This window comes from Typopeltis vanoorti, chromosome 18 (assembly GCF_054136105.1).
Source record: "Typopeltis vanoorti isolate ZY-2024b chromosome 18, IOZ_Tvanoo_1.0, whole genome shotgun sequence".
NCBI lineage: Eukaryota > Metazoa > Arthropoda > Arachnida > Uropygi > Thelyphonidae > Typopeltis > Typopeltis vanoorti.
Genome location: NC_143566.1, coordinates 28,849,245 through 28,870,626, shown reverse-complemented (window position 1 = coordinate 28,870,626; position 21,382 = coordinate 28,849,245). Strand labels below are relative to the sequence as shown.

The following is a 21,382-nucleotide window of genomic DNA, read 5'->3' as shown; positions in this document are numbered from 1 at the left end:
GTGAGGAGTGTTTGCCAGGAGGAACAATAGAAAGGGTGGCTATGGCAATTAAGAGAGGTGAAAGGGTGGATGAGATGATTGTGATGGTAGGAACGAATGACTTGAGTGGTAATGTAAGTCGGGCAGCGAGAGATATGAGATTTTTGCTTGAGACTCTACGGAAGAAGACAGAGAGAGGAAAAATAGTGTGCGTGTTGCCTAGGTATGATAATGATGAGCTGAGCAGAAGAGCGGTGATATTGAATGGCATAATAGCGAGAATTTGTGACAAGAGAGGACTGGTATATGTGGATGCTTGGAGTGCGTTTGAGGAAAGAGAGGAGTTGTATGCGAGAGACCGTTTACATTTGAATGAGGAAGGGCGTAGGCATCTGGACAGATTGCTGTTCTGAACGAGTCAGTGTGTCCCAGGGAGGATGATAGCAGGGGTGGCCTCTTGTGGGAATGGATACTTGGGAGAAGGGAGACAATGTCAGGTAACACTGAGCCCAGTGGAGTCTAGAAGGGATAAGGCTGGGTATAGAAACAATGGCATTTATATGCTGTATACTAATGCCAGGAGTATCCGGAATAAGGGAGAGGAATTGGTGGCGCAGATAGCATCAGCCTGGCCAAAAATTATTGCGATCACTGAGACGTGGTTGACAGAAGAGGATATAAAAACAGGAATAGAAGTCGCTGGGTATAGCATTTTTCGTCAGGATAGGAGGGGAAAGCGTGGTGGTGGGGTGCTGCTTATGATAAGTGATGACCTATGTCCTCTAAGAGTGGAGAATTTGGAAGGAAGTGAGACAAATGATTTTGAGAGCGTATGGTGTGAGCTAGAGGTAGGCAAGACAGGATATTTAGTGGGGTGTTGCTACAGACCCAGGAGCACAGAGGATGGGGACCAGGAGATGTTTAGACAGCTAAGTTTGGCAAGTGCAAGAAGAATGATTGTTATGGGAGATTTTAACTTCAGTAGTATAAATTGGAGAGAGGAAGATGCATGTAACAATAGGGGAATGGAATTTCTAGAATTCTTGAGGGACAAATGTCTTAGGCAACATGTAACAGAGGGAACAAGAGGTTCAAAAATTTTGGATTTGGTTATAGCATCAGAAGAGTTGATAATAACTGAGTTGACGTCTCTCCCACCAGTTGGAGAGAGTGACCATATGGTGTTGACATGGAAAATGAATAGACATGCAGGAGTATCAAAGAGATGGGAACTTATGTGGAATTATAAGGCAGGTGATTATAATAGTCTTAGACGTCAACTTCGGGAAGTTTCATGGAGGGAGGAATTGGACGGCCGGGATATCACCAGTGCGTGGGAAATTGTGAAAGAATATTTGTTATCAGCAATGGTAAGTTGTATACCACGAGTGAAGAAGAGGGCGCAATTTGGAGTAAAGTGGATGACAAACAACATTAAACAGGAACTGCATGCGAAAAAGAGGCTATGGAAGAGATATAAGGAGACAGGTGAAGAGAGGATGGGTGAAGAATATAAGACACAGGCCAGAAGAGTGACTCGTGTGGTAAGGAAAGCGAAACTGGAATATGAGAGGAGATTGGCCCTAAGATCCAAAGAAAATCCTAGGGAATTTTTTAGCTATGTGGCCAGTAGGAGGAGAAATGACTGTGGAAGAATGATATTTTGGGATAAAAATGGGAATAGAGTGACTGATGCAGAGGACATAGTGGAATTGTTCAATGAACACTTTATTGGAGTATTTCATCCTAGAGGAGTCAGTTTTAATGCTAGAATGATAGGACTGGTACGAGGTCTGGAGGTACAGGAGGAAAGTGTGTTTCAGATACTGAGTACTCTGGATGTCAGTAAAGCTGTGGGACTGGATGGTATTTCGCCACGAGTTTTGAGAGAATGTGCTAGCGAATTGACAATACCTTTAACGTGGCTTTACAATGAAAGTCTGGCTTTGGCAAAGGTGCCCAGGGAATGGAAGGAAGGTAAGATAGTGCCATTGCATAAGGGTGGTAACAGACTGGAAGTGTCTAATTATAGGCCAGTCTGTGTGTCATCAGTAGTTGTTAAGATCTTGGAGAAAGTAGTGAGGGACCGTGTACAGCATTGGGCAGATGAGGGTAATGTTATCTGTGAGAATCAACATGGATTTGTGAAAGGACGCTCTTGTTTTAGCAATATGCTAGCCTTTTATAATAAAGTTACAAGAGCATTAGATGAGGGAAAGGCATATACTGCAATTTTCTTAGACTTGGCGAAGGCATTTGACAGGGTGCCACATGATAAGCTGATATTTAAGTTGCAGCACATGGGTCTGGATGTCAGATTGGTCAACTGGATTCAGGATTGGCTGTCTGATAGGTATCAGAGAGTTGTGTATGGTGGAGCAGTTTTCAGGAGGCAGAGGGTTACAAGTGGGGTCCCACAGGGCTCAGTACTAGGACCTATATTGTTTAACCTTTATATCAATGACATAGCCAGTGGATTGCAGGGGGATATTCAGTTGTTTGCGGATGATGCGAAGCTGGGAAGGATTATTAGTAATAGCGCAGATGTGGTAGCCCTGCAAGAGGATTTAAATAAGCTAGATAGATGGGCAAATGAATGGGGGTGTCAGTTTAATGCAGCAAAATGTAAGGTCTTGAGGTTTGGGAAACATCGATGGGATGCTGCATACTCTATGGGAGGAGTTATACTGGAGGAAGTAGGGGAGACAAGAGATCTGGGGTTGATGATTGATAGAAACCTGAAGTTTAGGGGACATATTGCAAAGGTGGTGAAGGTAACACAGAGGATTGCTGCTATTATGAGAAGGACACTGATCTGCAGAGATAAGAGGGTTATCATTCCGTTGTATAAGTCTCTGATCAGACCACACTTGGACTATTGTTCTCAGATTTGGTCCCCAGGATTTGAAGGGGATAAATTAACTGTGTAAAGGATACAAAGACGGATGACAAAGATGGTTTTAGGACTGTACAAGGATAGTTATGAGGATCGTCTGAGAGAATGTGGACTGCAGAGTTTGGCGGATAGAAGAAGGAGAGGTGATATGATTGAGACTTTTAAACTGTTGAGAGGTGGTTACAGGGTTGACACTGGGGAGTTCTTTCGCTTGGTTGATCAGCGGGAAGGAGTGATGACAAGAGGCCATCCCTGGAAGTTACGAAAGGAAACTGTGAGCAAGAGGGTGAGGAGTGGTTTCTTTGTGTGGAGGGTGGTAGAGCCGTGGAATGCATTGCCTGATGGAGTGGTGGGAGCGAGAACGGTCAGTGACTTTAAAGAGTGGTATGATAAACTTTGTGTTTCTCAGGGGGGGACCTCCCCTTGATGAGTCTTGACAGACTTTATGTCTTAGGAGGGACCTCCCTCGATGAGTCTTTTGACTCCTTGGAGGCCTGAATAATAATAATAATAATAATAATAATAATAATAATAATAATTGAGTAATCATGGCTGGCCACGACATAGCATCAAAGGCTCCTTGTACATCCAGTGAGATCAGTAGAACGTTTTTTTTCTTTTCTTTTTCTGTAGACTGTCTTCTGTGAACTCTTTAACCTCCATAATTGCATCTAGAGTGATTGAGGTCTAAATGCATAGGCTTCTTGAATTGAAAATGATTGCGACTTAGTAGGCCTCTAGAATAGACAAAAAGTGCATTATTTGGTTTATAATATGTTTTTATAATACCTTACCAGTGACATTTATGAGAGTAATTGGCCTTTATTTGCTAATTTCATCGGATGTTTCTTTTCCTGGTTTGATTATGGATATAATGTTAAAGTGTTTTCAAAATAAAGGAAATCACCCTTTGTTAAGGCATTTGTTGTAGACTGTTGTTATGAATTTGGGCAATTTGGCAAATGCTCTTAGGAGTATGTCGCTGACTGTTCTGTCCTCTCCGGGGATTTTTCTTGGATCCTTTGATCGTAATCATTCGATTTCATTTGATGTAATTTCACCATTGTTAGGAGTATATATGTCTGTTTCCATACCTGTGAATTTTGTGGATTTCTTCATCTGTTGATTAGTCGCCATCAGGAATAAATTTGTCATAATAGCTGAAATTTCTGCTGTGTTTTTAGTGTAAAGAGCCATCTGTTTTCTTAATAGTTGATAATATAGGTGTTGCTTTATTCTTGATTTCTACTAATTTATATATACAGCTCCAAGGATTCAATGCAGTTGAAAGAGTACAGAATTTTTTCCATGATTTTGTTTTCATATTTGTAATTTTGGACTAATAACTGTATTTGGCTTTATGGTAGTTCTGTTATCTACTCTGTCTTAAATCTTGATTGTTATAGGTTCTTTGATACAGTTGTCTGAGTGCATTTACACATTTTCCTAAGGCTGTAAGTTCATCATTCCACCAAGGTACTGATTTTCTGCCATCGATGCTTACCTTCTTGGATATTTTAAATGTTTGGTCACAGGATTTTTTCAGACATGATGAAAGCACAGATGCAGGAAAGTCTATATCTGTTTGTGTTGATGATGCTCAGATGGCCAAGTTCTTGTCTTGGCTAAGCTGTTGTTTGCTGGTGATAGCGAAATGATGCGCTCAGATTAGATGTGCAAATTCTCTTTTCAATGCTTTTGCAAATGTATCTAGACAAGTTTTCTTAGTGAAGTACTTAAAGTTACTGCATTGGTTTGTGTCATGTATTCTGTTTACATTTTTGTTACTGATGCTGAAACTTATTATGTGATGATCAGAACAACTTCTTTCTTGCATCTACATTCAGAAATACAAGGTAAAATAGTGTCATTTTCTATTTCAATGAAGCTACTTCCTCTGGTATTTTCAAACGATGGATTATTACTGTTGTCATTTAGTATGATTAGGTAATTTGATGCCAAAAACTCTTCCAGATTAATATCTCTATTGTTTGTGCTCTCGTTAAACCATAAAACGGAATGGACATTGCTATCCATTCAAGAATTAGGTCATGACCGATGGTAAAATATTGTCCATTTTTTAAGTCATATTTTATGTCGCTATGATGGTCTAGATATATATTCAGAGCAAAAGTTGATTCTGTAGTATGTAATTTCAATAAGTACCAAGTCCTCATTGCTTTACTGAGAAATTAATATTTCCTCAATTTCAGGGTTGACCACAAGTACTGCAGCTTTCTTTCTTTCTGATCCTTTGGAATATATTTTATAATTAGTTGGAAAGCCACATATTTTGTTCTTGTTGTTGTTGTTGTAAGGTTCTTGTATTAATTCTAATTCTATATTTTTTCTGTTTATAAATTCTGTTAAGTTATTTACAGCCTGGATAGAGTGAGCATTGAAGATTTATTTGAAGCTATTCGAGGGAAGTACTGCTCTTTCTGCTAACTTTATTATTGCTTTCCATAATCACTGTTTTGAATTTTGAGCTGTCTGTAGAAGTTGTATGTCGGGCAGTCTTTGCTATGCCATGCATTTGCAATCCTTTTTTGGCAGTTTATAATAAATTTAGTTTAATCCTTTATCCAAGTGCAAGCAAACAACGTTTGCACCTGAAGTGTCTTCAGGACTGAGGCAACTCGTGGTAAAGGTGGACCAAGCTCTCATCACTCCTTGTCTCAGTACCTCCCATAATGCAAAGCACATCTCCTTGCAGACATGTATAATGCTATGCATTAAGGGAAGGGCCACTACCCAGACTGGTTTTGACCTTTATTGAGGTCTTGTCAGTGGAAGCCAGACCCAGAGGTGGTGATACTAAAGCAGAAGCAATGGGGAAGTCATATTTACCTATACAAGTTGCCTAAAGGTGTATCACCTTATTATTAAATTACTCTGGATTTAGAAAAAGATGTCAGAAGTTTTTTTCTTAATGCATAGCATTATACATGTCTGCAAGGAGATGTGCTTTGCATTATGGGAGATACTGAGACAAGGAGTGTTGAGAGCTATAATATAAATTATAATATAAATTATAAATTTATTATAGTCTGACCAAGCAGAAAAAAAAATTTCCAACATCTTTCTCTAAATCTAGAGCAATTTAATAATAAGGTGGTACACCTTTAGGCAACTCGTATAGGTAAATATGACTTCCCCATTGCTTCTGCCTTAGTATCACCACTTCTTGGTCTGGCTACCACTGACAAGACCTCAATATTTACCTATACAAGTTGCCTAAAGGTGTACCACCTTATTATTAAATTACTCTGGATTTAGAGAAAGATGTCGGAAGTTTTTTTCTTAATGCATAGTATTATACATGTCCGCAAGGAGATGTGCTTTGCATTATGGGAGATACTGAGACAAGGAGTGTTGAGAGCTTAAAGGTCGAAACCCAAGGCCTGAGTAGGGGGGGGGAATGAATGGCAATGCTGTAGCCTGTGAAGTTAACTGAGGCACAGCTGTTACCCCTCAGATGAGCAAATGAGCGGCTCTGCTCGGTGGTGGAGGAGTCTGCTACAGTGTAGAGCCAACAGGTTCTCGGAGTTCTTCTCAGTGGCAGGGTGAGCCTGTTATTGAGGGGAACAATGCTGAGTTTCAGAATTTTTGATCCTGTAGGTCGCTCATTATTGGGTGTTCTGGGGGAATCTCACGAGTTTTTAGAGAGGTTACCCCGCACTTAAACAGGGAAACCGGTCTGGGTAGTGGCCCTTCCCTTAATGCATAGAATTATACATGCCCGCAAGGAGATGTTATTATTATTATTATTATTCAGGCCTCCATGGAGTCAAAAGACTCTTGTTGGAGGTCCTTCCTAAGAAACACAAAGTCTATCAAGACTCATCGAGGGGAGGTCCTCCCTAAGAAACACAAAGTCTATCATACCACTCCTTAAACTCATTGACCGTTCTCGCTCTCACCACTCCATCAGGCAATGCATTCCATGGTTCAACCACCCTCCATGCAAAGAAACCACTCTGCACCCTCTTGCTCACAGTTTCCTTTTGTAACTTCCAGAGATGGCCTCTTGTCATCACTCCTTCCCACTGTTCAACCAAGCGAAAGAACTCCCCAGTGTCAACCCTGTAACCACCTCTCAACTAGTTTAAAAGTCTCAATCATATCACCTCTCCTCCTTCTATCCACCAAACTCTGCAGTCCACATTCCATCAGCTGATCCTCATAACTAACACTCTACAGTGCTGAAACCATCTTTGTTATCTGCCTCTGTGACCTTTTCACAGTTAATTTAGCCCCCTTCAAATCCTGGGGACCAAATCTGAGAACAATAGTGTAAGTGTGGTCTGATCAGAGTCTAATACAACGGAATGATAACTGTTATATCTCTGCAGGTCAGCGTCCTTCTCATTATTGCAGCAATCCTCTGTATTACCTTCACCACCTTTGCAATATGTCCCCTAAATTTCAGGTTTCTATCAATCATCAATCCCAGATCTCTTGTCTCCCCTACTTCCTCCAATATAACTCCTCCCATAGAGTATGCAGTGTCCCATCGATGTTTCCCAACCCTCAAGACCTTACATTTTGCTGCATTAAACCGACAACCCCATTCATTTGCCCATCTATCTAGCTTATTCAAATCCTCTTGCAGGGCTGCCACATCTGCACTATTACTAATAATCCTTCCCAGTTTCACATCATCCGCAAACAACTGAATATGCCCTTGCAATCCACTGACAGTGTCATTGATATAAAGATTAAACAATATAGGTCCCAGTACTGAGCCCTATGGGACCCCACTTGTAACACTCGCTTCCTTGAAACTGCCCACCATACACAACTCTCTAATACCTATCGGACAGCCAATCCTGAATCCAGTTGAGCAATCTGAAATCCAGACCCATGTGCTGCAACTTAAATATCAGCTTATCATGTAGCACCCTGTCAAAAGCCTTCAATGGCAGTATATGGCTTTCCCTCATCTAATGCTCTTGTAACTTTATCATAAAAGGCTAGCATATTGCTAAAACAAGAGCGCCTCTTTACAAATCCATGTTGACTCTCACAGATAACATTACCCTCATCTGCCCAATGCTGTATAAGGTCCTTCACTACTTTCTCTAAGATCTTACTAACTACTGATGAAACACAAACTGGCCTATAATTAGACACTTCTAGTCTGCTACCACCCTTATGCAATGGCACTATCTTACCTTCTTTTCATTCCGTGGGCACCTTTCCTGCAGCCAGACTTTCATTGAAAAGCCAGGTTAAAGGCACTGTCAGTTTCCTAGCACATTCTCTCAAAACTCGTGATGAAATACCATCCAGTCCCACAGCTTTATTGACATCCAGAGTTCTCAGTATTTGAAACACACTCTCCTCCTGTACCTCTAAACCTCGAACCTGCCCTACCCCTCTAGTATTAAAACTTTCTTCTCCAGGATGAAATACTCCAATAAAGTGCTTTAAACAATTCCACTATGTCCTCTGCATCAGTCACTCTATTCCCATTTTTATCCCACAATATTCCACAGTCATTTCTCCTCCTACTGGCCACATATCTAAAAATTTCCACTATGTCCTCTGCATTAGTCACTCTATTCCCATTTTTATCCCACAATATTCCACAGTCATTTCTCCTCCTACTGACCACATATCTAAAAAATTCCCTAGGATTTTCTTTGGATCTTAGGGCCAATCCCCTCTCATATTCCAGTTTCGTTTTCCTGACCATACTAGTCACTCTTCTGGCCTCTGTCTTATACCCTTCATGCATCTTCTCTTCACCTGTCTCCTTATATCTCTTCCATAGCCTCTTTTTTGCATGCAATTCCTGTTTAATATTGTTTGTCATCCAACTTTACTCCAAATTGTGTCCTCTTGTTCACTCGTGGTATACAACTTACCATTGCTGATAGCAAACATTCTTTCATAATTTTCCATGGACTAATGATATCACGGCCTTCCAATTCCTCCCTCCATGAAACTTCCCCAAGTTGAAGTCTTAGAATATTATAATCACCTGCCTTATAATTCCACATATGTTCTCGTCTCTTTGATACTCCTGCATGTCTATTAATTTTCCAAGTCAAAACCATATGGTCACTCTCTGTCTCCAACTGGTGGGAGAGATGTCATCTCAGTTATTATCAACTCTTCTGATGCTATGACCAAATCCAAACCTCTTGAACCTCTTGTTCCCTCTATTACATGTTGCCTAAGACATTTGTCCCTCAAGAATTCTAGAAATTCTTGAGGGACAAATTCCCTTATTGCTACATGCATCTTTCTCTCCCCAATTTATACTACTGTAGTTAAAATCTCCCATAACAGTCACTGCTTTGCATTATCGGAGATACTGAGACAAGGAGTGATGAGAGTTTGGTCCACCTTTACCACGAGTTGCCTCAGTCTTGAAGATACTTCAGGCGCAAACTTTCTTTGCTTACACTTGGATAAAGGATTAAACTAAATTTATTATAGTCTAACCAAGTGGAAAAAAAAAACTTCCAACATTTTGGCAGTTTATACAGCTCATCCTTTTGTGGGCACTCACTAAGCTTATGTTACTTAGAGCAGAATGGATAAGTGGTTTTTCCCTCCCTACAGTCTTATGTATGATGGTGTAATTTATTGCCATTAAAGCACCTCAGAACACTTACATAGTCTGTTCAGTGGCAAATTCTCCACAGCATTTTAACACTGGTTTTCAACAATTTTATCCTCATTGGATTAGACTTCAATAATTAGATTTCTCTTGCTCACTTTTTTATTTATCATTATGAATTTTTGCATAATCCTTGTATTCCCTCTGAAAAGTCTTTGTTCTGTGAGCATATCAGGTCAGTTGCATTGTTCATATTGATTTTGCTGGGAATATGATATGCCCTGGAAGATATTTCTCACTGGGATTTGCTACTAACTTGTCTTTACAATCTTTAGAGATTTCATTTTATAATAAGTCAATGTTGGTCTTTTCTTTGGATTCAATTAACACTCCTCCATTATTAGCTTTTTATTTTTGTGATTCCAATTTTGATTTTTCTTGGGTCTATTTTTTCTTTTATGATATTTTTGGTTTCTTTGCTGTTTACTTGAGTTATCAGTTTCCCTACTAATTTATAACAAGGATTGTTTAGTGATTCGTCATTGTTTTAGCATTTTCATAATGACCTGTGAGTATTAGGCTGAACTAAATTAGCTTGCACCTGCTTGGTTGTAATAGGCTGTAGTTCTTTTGATACTTTTGTTTCATTTTTGCGTTTTATTGAATACCTTCATTAGTTTGCTCGTTGCAGTTAATATATCCTTTTTTAAATCATTTCTGAAATTCTTAATACTTTGGTAACATTATTCAACAAATCGAGGGCTTTTTTGAACTTGAATTCGTCCTGTGTTTCCATCTTAGTGTTAATCAAAGTTGTAATAATATAATTTCCCACTTGAGCTGCTAAGTTTCTCTAAGGTGAAAATTTTAAGAAAATATACTTCAGTTTTGCTGCTTGTTCCCTAGAAGTGACTCCATTGAATTAAACTTCTGAGGGCTGCTCCTTGTGTCCTTCCTTGAGGCAGCTTGGGAAGTGTGCTGGCCGTTACTATAGCAGTTAATTCTAGTTAATCAAAAATCACTAATGCATGCTTAGAATGATGATACTATGGAGTAAATTACTCAATTAGGAAAAAACACTGTACAAGCTATCTTTTGGTACTGGATCCATTCAGTTTTCCTGTTCGATACTGCACAAAATCAAGCTAAAAAGAGGAGCAATCAGAGGCGCGTCCTCTCTCTCTCTCTCTCCCTGTATGTGTTTATATTATTACATTTACTGTTTTTTCATTTGCAGGTAAATTATTGGATAAATTTATACAAAAAAAAATTAAAACTGATGCTTTTAGACTTGCATAAGTTGAGAACGATTTGTCCTTTATTAATATCTTTTGCTAACATTGTTTGTTGCCTTTGGAATTCTTAGTATTTCTCTTAAAGGATAAATTCATTATAACATTTTCAATATAGCATAAAAATCTTATTTTAATCATAATTCAAAATCATAAATATCATAAAAAGCATAAAAATAATATTAAATGAATCGTTACTTCTCTATTTTCAGACATATGATCTTCGCCAGTGTTTAGTAACAGGTTTAGTGTGTGTATGGGGTGTGAGACTTTCAGGTTTTCTTCTATATAGAATTATAAAAATTGGAAGAGAGAAAAGGTTTGATGATAGAAAAAGCAATGTTATACGATTTGCTGTATTTTGGACATTTCAAGTAAATAAGCTTTGTTTCTTTATACATTTTAAATTATTATTCATCCATGTGTTTGTGTCTTTGTGCACAAGGGTAATTTCAAAAGTTCTACAAATTATATTCCTGTATTAAACCAAACATTTATTTAACAAAATACATTTACAAGCCTTCATGTAATTTTTATTTTGTCCTTATCACTGCCTAACATTTGGTTAAGTCTTATCAAAGTTTTTTTTTGTTGATATGTGTTTGATAAGTGAGATCACTTCAGTAGAAACCTCTTCAGTGGTAGGGAAGTGTTTCTTAGGGAGAGTCAGGGATAAAGAAGCACTTGTTGATTCTGTACTTTTCTATAATATCAGATATCCGTGTGTGACCTTGCATTTTGATTGTCATTGTAAAATATCCAATATGAGTTACATTCTTCTTCCATTTCAAAGTCTTATTTCATGGAATAGAAGAATGCCAGAAAGTGAAAATGAACACACAATGTTTTTATACTCAGTCTGGCTTACATCTGACTTAAGTGCAAGAAGAATGATTGTTATGGGAGATTTTAACTTCAGTAGTATAAATTGGAGAGAGGAAGATGCATGTAACAATAGGGGAATGAAATTTCTAGAATTCTTGAGGGACAAATGTCTTAGGCAACATGTAACAGAGGGAACAAGAGGTTCAAAAATTTTGGATTTGGTTATAGCATCAGAAGAGTTGATAATAACTGAGTTGACGTCTCTCCCACCAGTTGGAGAGAGTGACCATATGGTTTTGACTTGGAAAATGAATAGACATGCAGGAGTATCGAAGAGACGGGAACTTATGTGGAATTATAAGGCAGGTGATTATAATAGTCTTAGACGTCAACTTCGGGAAGTTTCATGGAGGGAGGAATTGGAAGGCCGGGATATCACCAGTGCGTGGGAAATTGTGAAAGAATATTTGTTATCAGCAATGGTAAGTTGTATACCACGAGTGAAGAAGAGGGCGCAATTTGGAGTAAAGTGGATGACAAACAATATTAAACAGGAATTGCATGTGAAAAAGAGGCTATGGAAGAGATATAAGGAGACAGGTGAAGAGATGCATGAGGAATATAAGACACAGGCCAGAAGAGTGACTCGTGTGGTAAGGAAAGCGAAACTGGAATATGAGAGGAGATTGGCCCTAAGATCCAAAGAAAATCCTAGGGAATTTTTTAGCTATGTGGCCAGTAGGAGGAGAAATGACTGTGGAAGAATGATATTGTGGGATAAAAATGGGAATAGAGTGACTGATGCAGAGGACATAGTGGAATTGTTCAATGAACACTTTATTGGAGTATTTCATCCTAGAGGAGTCAGTTTTAATGCTAGAGGGATAGGACTGGTACGAGGTCTGGAGGTACAGGAGGAGAGTGTGTTTCAGATACTGAGTACTCTGGATGTCAGTAAAGCTGTGGGACTGGATGGTATTTCGCCACGAGTTTTGAGAGAATGTGCTAGGGAATTGACAATACCTTTAACGTGGCTTTTCAATGAAAGTCTGGCTTTGGCAAAGGTGCCCAGGGAATGGAAGGAAGGTAAGATAGTGCCATTGCATAAGGGTGGTAACAGACTGGAAGTGTCTAATTATAGGCCAGTCTGTGTGTCATCAGTAGTTGTTAAGATCTTGGAGAAAGTAGTGAGGGACCGTGTACAGCATTGGGCAGATGAGGGTAATGTTATCTGTGAGAATCAACATGGATTTGTGAAAGGACGCTCTTGTTTTAGCAATATGCTAGCCTTTTATAATAAAGTTACAAGAGCATTAGATGAGGGAAAGGCATATACTGCAATTTTCTTAGACTTGGCGAAGGCATTTGACAGGGTGCCACATGATAAGCTGATATTTAAGTTGCAGCACATGGGTCTGGATGTCAGATTGGTCAACTGGATTCAGGATTGGCTGTCTGATAGGTATCAGAGAGTTGTGTATGGTGGAGCTGTTTCCAGGAGGCAGAGGGTTACAAGTGGGGTCCCACAGGGCTCAGTACTAGGACCTATATTGTTTAACCTTTATATCAATGACATAGCCAGTGGATTGCAGGGGGATATTCAGTTGTTTGCGGATGATGCGAAGCTTGGAAGGATTATTAGTAATAGTGCAGATGTGGTAGCCCTGCAAGAGGATTTAAATAAGCTAGATAGATGGGCAAATGAATGGGGGTGTCAGTTTAATGCAGCAAAATGTAAGGTCTTGAGGTTTGGGAAACATCGATGGGATGCTGCATACTCTATGGGAGGAGTTATACTGGAGGAAGTAGGGGAGACAAGAGATCTGGGGTTGATGATTGATAGAAACCTGAAGTTTAGGGGACATATTGCAAAGGTGGTGAAGGTAACACAGAGGATTGCTGCTATTATGAGAAGGACACTGACCTGCAGAGATAAGAGGGTTATCATTCCGTTGTATAAGTCTCTGATCAGACCACACTTGGACTATTGTTCTCAGATTTGGTCCCCAGGATTTGAAGGGGATAAATTAACCGTGGAAAGGATACAAAGACGGATGACAAATATGGTTTCAGGACTGTACAAGGATAGTTATGAGGATCGGCTGAGAGAATGTGGACTGCAGAGTTTGGTGGATAGAAGAAGGAGAGGTGATATGATTGAGACTTTTAAACTGTTGAGAGGTGGTTACAAGGTTGACACTGGGGAGTTCTTTCGCTTGGTTGATCAGCGGGAAGGAATGATGAGAAGAGGCCATCCCTGGAAGTTACGAAAGGAAACTGTGAGCAAGAGGGTAAGGAGTGGTTTCTTTGTGTGGAGGGTGGTTGAGCCGTGGAATGCATTGCCTGATGGAGTGGTGGGAGCGAGAACGGTCAGTGGGTTTAAGGAGTGGTATGATAAACTTTGTGTTTCTCAGGGGGGGACTTCCCCTCGATGAGTCTTGACAGACTTTATGTCTTAGAAAGGACCTCCCTCGATGAGTCTTTTGACTCCTTGGAGGCCTGAATAATAATAATAATAATAATAATAATAATAATTACATCATCCCACTTACCACCCCATGCATGGCATACAGAACTTTTGAAATGATCCACACATGCACGATTATATTTGTATAATATGTTTTTTTTTTTTTTTTCTGAATTTTTCTTTTAAATATTTATGGGAGAAGTGACTTTTAAGCACTATGCTTTGCATATGATCCACCCATGATGATGGCTAGCAATATGGGATTTTGTTGTGGTTTATTGATAAAAGAAGAAACGCTTTTTTGTGATCCACCCATGAAAAAAGTGTTTCTTCTTTTGTTGTCCATTAATATCTTGGGTTTGATAAGACTTATTTTTTAAATAATATTAATTATCTTCATTATCTTTTAATATACACACACACAAACACACACTCATTTGATACAATGGATTTACTTGGCTATATGACTTAATTAAAGACACTTAATTACTAAAAGCCAAGAGATAACAAAATAGAAAAAACTATTTACTATTATTTGTATGCACAACTAGTTTCGTCTTCTTAGAAGACTTCTTCAGGTGCATACCATGAAAAGGGAAATACAGAAAATAATCTTTACAAGAGAACGACAGCTATAAATTAACTTACAAAGGTATTGCTGACATTTGAAGGCATTCTGGATTCCACAGTATTGTTATGCACGATCTCCTGTTTGCCAAAGTTGGATAAGCTAAAGAGTAACAATCAAATAGGTTATAACTAAGGTTAGTATTAAGATGGACCAGATTGGACAATTTCCGTTGATTCCACAATTCTTCTCTCCAGCTTATCAGCGCTTCCAAAAATGTTTTCTGATTTGTTCCAGATCACTGGATGAATGACAGAATCTTCATAGTTTGGGTGATCAGAATTAAGACCATGATTAGATAGTGTGTTAGCTCTAGTTCTGCCATAGGTGATTTCTCTGACATGTTCTTTCATATGCAACTCAATGGATTTCTCCATCTGATCAAAATAGGGCACATTGCAGTTACACCAAAGACAATAAACTCCGGAATACTTTCAGTTGTCATATTTCAGTGATCTGGAACAAATCAGAAAACATTTTTAGATGCTACTATGAGCTTGAGAAAAGAATTATGGAATCAACAGAAATTGTCCTCAATCCAGTCCATCTTAATACTAATCTTAGCTATAACTTATCTGATTGTCACTCTTCAGCTACTATCCAACTTTGGCATGCATGAGATCATGCCCACATGAATGCGACAAACAATACTATGACATCCAGTATGCCTTCAAATGTCAGCAATATGTTTGTAAGTTAATTTATAGCTGTTGTTCTGTGATGAACATTTTTTGTATTTCTCTTTTCATGTTATTGTTAATAAAATAGATTTATTTAAAGAGGAGATTTTTAATCAATCTCTTTTTCTAACAATTATTTTTTTATTATTTTTGAGTGTACCTATATATTATTTATATGCACAAGGGTTCACACTGATTGGTGCAGTGACCTCTTTTTTACTATTTCTTTCAGAATCCAAATAAATCACTGATTCAAGACCAGAATACAAAATAAATACATTTAATAAAACAGAAACAATATATATATATATGACAGAATGATCGTTGACTCGGTTAACATACATTGTTTTATGAAGAATTAAATGACTAGAACCGAGATTTAAGTAAAAAGGTTTTAATATAAACACACTACTAGTTTCGGCCTGTAACAGCCTTCTTCAGGTGACATTATAAAAGAAAAAACACTAAACATTGAGGGTTAAAAGACTATGAACAACACAGACAGTCTTTATACATAATTAGCATGAAAAAACAGCTTCAAACGTGTATTTGAAGGTTCTTTCGTTTGTTGCATTGTTGGGAGAGTGCGTGTTTGCTGCATCATGTGAACGCCAGTACATGATTACAGCTGAATGACTATCTTGGAGGTTGTAGTTTAAGTTGTTATTTAGATGAACAGGATTGAAAATGATTTCTCTAGATTCCACAATTTTTCTCTCTATTTTCTCTCTATTTCGTCACTATTTTATAATTTCTCTCTATTTTATAATGTCACCTGAAGAAGGCTGTTACAGGCCGAAACTAGTAGTGTGTTTATATTAAAACCTTTTTACTTAAATCTCGGTTCTAGTCATTTAATTCTTCATAAAAAAATATATATATATATATATACACTTCAAACAAATATTACATAACTACAAATTAATTGGATCCAAGGCCTTTTAAAAATAAACTTACACTTAAGACTAGACTAAGCACATTGTTTTCACAATGACAAAATGTTCATAGCCAGTTTCTCTCTCTGTCAAGGCCCTTTTCCGAAGATATATGACTTTATTCTTCATTTTCACAGGATCCCTTTCATCACTCATGTAGCACACATTAATTCTTCCTGACTCAATTCTGTCTCTTTTTAGTAGAAATAATAGTTAGATCCGGCGTCCTTAATACAGATGAAACTTCTTAATCAGAGTTTTCTCAAACATTCCTTTAGAACTTAAATAGCAACTTCTTCTTTTATTCACTTATACTTATTGACAGTCTCTTCCACTTTAAAAAAAACTCACAGTTCTATGATTCCCTTTTCGGAACCTATTATGAATCTTTCAATTAGCTTTTCCTCCAATATTCCTTTTAAAACGTCTATAGCAATATTTTCTTTTATTTATAAATAGTTATTCCACTTTAAACTTAATAGTTCCACGATTCCTTTTTCGGAATATGCTATTAATTTTCCTCCGACTGTCGCATAAAAAAAACTCAAATTCCTCCGAATCTGAATATCTGCCAGCCTGTGTTCTAATTTTCTTCCGAACGCTATCTTGTTTATTTCTGTTACTCAGATGCCGAACGCTTTCCTTGTCAGCTGTCAATCACACATCAAACTTCTCGGCGAGCATGCGCACTCCTTGAAAATGGCAAGCGAGAAACTAAATACTGTATATGGGTGACACGGTTGTTTCCGTTAGTGACAAGAGAATATCTTCATAAAACACAAAACTTAATATTTTAAACTACTATAAAAAATTTTAAAGTAACACAACTATTCAAATCCGGTAAGTGCATAAATTTTTAACTGCTTTACATATCATTTTGACAAAACAATTTCAATAACCAGCAAAGGTTGGTCGATTGGTGAAGCCTCTGCTACTAATGGCTCAGTTAAGTAAGTTTGAGCGCAGTTGGAAGGGAACAATCGTTTGATGCTGTTGGCACACTTTCCATCGATGAGTCTTTGGACTCCCTGGAGGTGTCAAATAATAATAATAACAACGGACACATCGCAAGTGCCGACAATGTGTGTTATGAAACTAAAACTAATAAACATATTAACATAAACAACACGTAAAAATATTCAGAATTTTAAATTATGATTATTCCAGTATGCCTTCGAGTGTCAGCAATATGCTTGTAAGTTAATTTATAGCTGTTGTTTGTGATGAATATTTTTTGTATTTTTCTTTTCATGTTATGCACCCGGTAAAGTCTTCTAAGTAGATGAAACTAGTTTGCTTTCAAATAATAAATAGTTTTTTCTATTTTGGTATCTCTTGGCTTCTAGTCATTAAATTTCTTTAATATAGTTACATATATACTGTGTGTATGTGTGGGTACAGTCATACCTCAATTAACTAAGAGGATGCGTTCCATGAAATTACTTTGTTAAGTGAAAGTTTGTTCTCAGAGGTAAAATATTATGGCCATAATAGGGATACGTTCATGCATAAAGAAAATGAAAGACTTTTTTTTTGAAAAAAGAAAAGTTTTATTAAATAAAAAGTCAATATTACATACCTAACAAAGGTAAAATCACGACATTTTAAAAGCCGAATCTAAAGTTGATTGTTTATGCTTTTTTTCTCTTTCATTTAACTATTGCATTTAACACTGATCGCTTAACAATAACACTTCTTCCTAAATCAGGATCATTTTCACTGAAAAAATGTAAAATGTTTTCAATGCCGTTCAAGCACCTTTTTAAATCTTTGTGTGCTAATACTTTTTTAGTAGGAACTTCTTTAATTTCGTCTTCATTTTCTTTGGCTTTGTTAGTAACAAAGCCAAAGAAAATGAATGTTTTTCTAAATCTTGCACTGAAAAACCATCATCTTCTGCATTTAATAAATTTCTTAGATCCTCTTTGCTGACATTTTTGAAACCTATTGATTGAGCCATCTGGATAACTTCATTTCTAATCTGTTGAATGTTATTTTCTTCTTCTTCTTTTTCCTTGATTCTGACATTTTAACTAAATATTAATATTTACAAAATCTACAATAATGCTGTCAGAGAACATACATCATTTATTGCAATGTACCACACTGAAACACACCCTAAGAAGTGTAAGCAACGACTAAATTATGCGGAAATTATGACATGCAAAACTATTAAAACAAACACACCCAGCTTGGGAATACGTGACGAGGTGTCATTCATCAGTCGGATGATTGCCGGGTGTTGACCTTAAAATTTTAATATTTTTACGTAAAATGGAGCTTGCAATTGTGGACATTGTTATATCGAGGCTTCGTTACCAGAGGTAACGTTAACCGAGGTATGACTGTGTGTGTGTGTGTGTGTATATATATATATATATATATATTACATAATCTTGATGGATTATGTAATATATATATATATATATATAATGGAGTGCTGCTCCCAACAGTATGTGATGAAATTCATGTCACATATAGACATTCACAAACATCGGTACCCACAGCAGAATTTGAATCCAAGCCTGTTGGTTAAAGTGCTATCCAATCAACTAAACAGGCCATTCCATCTACTCGTTGGACATCATCAGATGCCGTATAGTCACTCCTATCCTTTGTGATCTTCCACACCAGTGCTCGCCAAGTGGTCCTGTCATATACTTTTCTGGAGGCTTCAGCTCTGTGAAGATCTGTCACTCCAGACACACCATCCATCCATCTCATTGAAGGTCTATGCCTTCCCTCTTTTTCCAGGAACTTTACCTTCTGTTGCTGTTTTGAGAAGTCCTATTGGCATTTGTCATATTTTCAATGTGTCCAAAATATTTCAACTTTCTTCTGTCAGTATATTTGAGGTGCCTTAAAGTTCTGCCACTCTTTTTTTAGCACCCATCCATTTGACCACCTTCTGGAACACCACATCTCAAAAGCATCTATCCTTTTCCTATCAGACTTCTGTAGATTCCAAGTCTCACATCTATAAGTCACTGTTGTAAAAACAGCTGTACCCAGAATTCTCAACTTTGTTCTTTTGGAGATAGATCCAGCCTTCCTGATTTTAGACTAGTCTCTTACTTTTGTTTTAGCCATTCCTAGTCCTTCTGTCTTCTGAACAGCAATTCCTCACATTAATAATGGATCCCTGGTAAAATGGGAAGAAGAAGCTAGCCAAAATTTTATCCATAAAATTTCTCAGAAATTGAATAAATCCTATAGATCTTGCTATGGGTTCTTTTCTCCCCTTGCTATCTCTGTATGGAACATTTTGAAAAACATACTCTTGACACATATACTCTTAAACCCTTCTGTTTGATTAAGATGTATTAATAGTGTATTCTCTGTTTATCAACATGTCAAAGCCATGTTGATAAACATGTTGATAAGCCATGTTTATCAACATGGCTTTGACACATTAGGTACATTCTTCCACCACCTCAATAGCCACACCCCAAAATCCAGTTCACTATAAAGTCACTTTTAATGATATCTTCCTTAGTAAAAAATATATATATAAACTTCTGGTTTTATAACTGGATTTTCTAATAGATCCAGTATTGGCTCTATTACTTTATGTTTATGTATCTACAGTCTGTCGCATTTGTTCAGTTAAAGCATTTATTATCAGAATAGTTAAAAAATAGGCTAATCGAACATGAAAAATATATGAAATAATGTTTATCAGGTTTGCATAAAGATCAAAGCTACACAACTGGGAGAAGGCCTCCACACAGTCTTATAATGAATGCAGAAAACTCACTAGGGCTTCTGACCTAATGTGCACTCCATTAGTAGGTATCTGCCTGAATATGGAATAAATGATGATGTTGGGTTAGCAGTATAGGATTTAGCTGACCAAATTGCGTTCTGTATTAGCTTAAACCAAAACAAATGATGATATAATGTGATGATACCGTCACATTATATCATCAGCTGGGACATCATCCAGATAAACAGGACCCCCCCCCCCCCAATGCACACACATACATACACTATTTTCATCGGGAAACCAGGGCAAGCAATGAAAAGCCAACTACTGGAACAGACTCCAACTCAACATCATCAGAATTCAAAGTAGGCACCATCATTGTAAGAAGTAGTGGACCTGGCAGAAGAATTAGAGAAGTACCATGACAAGATAATTGGTGTTAATTACTGAAACAGAGAATACAAAAACAAGTGAGGGTCTCCTAAATAACCATTATAAAATGTTATATTTAGGCAATAATATTCAGGGAAAGGAAAGAGTAGCTACAATATTCAGTACTATACAGAAGGAAAATCTTTTTCAAAATGATTTATATATATATAAATTTATATCTATATAAATTATATATATATATTTATATATATTTATATATATATACAAGCTGATTTATATATATATATATATATATAAAAGATGTTCCTTGTTGGTGATTTGAATAGCAGAGTAGGAAATGAATACCAGATATACAGAAACATATCAGGAAAATTTGGAGACAAAAGCAATGCTCATAATAATAGTAAGTACCTGCTAAAATTCTGTTCAAGACATGGACTAGTCATTACTGACTCCATCTTCCAACATAAAGATACACGTGCACAAATTCACATGGAGTGAATATACAAGAAATAAGAAAAGTCTCACTGACTACATTATTTTTCTAGTGATATCTTCATGCTAGTTAAGAACACAAGAGTATACAGGAGATTTAAAATAGGAAGTGATCACCATTTAGTTTTGATCAGGATGAAACTGAATATCATACTTGAAAGAAAAGTATGTAAGAAATGTTTAAAAAAAAAATCCTTAGTCTATACACACACACAATACTAACGTGCTATAGGTTTACCATTTTCATGGAAACTTTGATTCTTTAAAAAAGAATCAAAGTTATCTTTCAGAGGTGAATTGTGGACTGAAATATATGAATATTATTCAAGAAAAAATGAAAGAGTTTAACTACAAGAATCAAATCTTGGAGACTCATTGGCAGAATCTGAAGAAAATTGATTGGTTCAGTCAGAGAAGCATATGGTGAAGTCTGCAAGGGTAGGAGAATCAGAACTCCATGGCAGACTGAGAATGTCAAGAGGCAGCATATCAGAAGTGCTTATCAAGCAAGT

At 37.2% G+C, this 21,382-nt stretch overlaps 1 protein-coding gene across 1 annotated transcript in view; it reads left to right on the top strand.

Moving 5' to 3' along the window:
• Positions 1–21,382, top strand: part of LOC150096574 (uncharacterized) — a 109,781-nt gene that overhangs the window by 23,045 nt on the left and 65,354 nt on the right. The window contains exon 2 of the mRNA XM_090408643.1: positions 10,954–11,115. Within this exon, the coding sequence (XP_090264769.1) occupies positions 10,954–11,115 (162 nt within the window). The remainder of the gene's footprint in view (positions 1–10,953; positions 11,116–21,382) is intronic.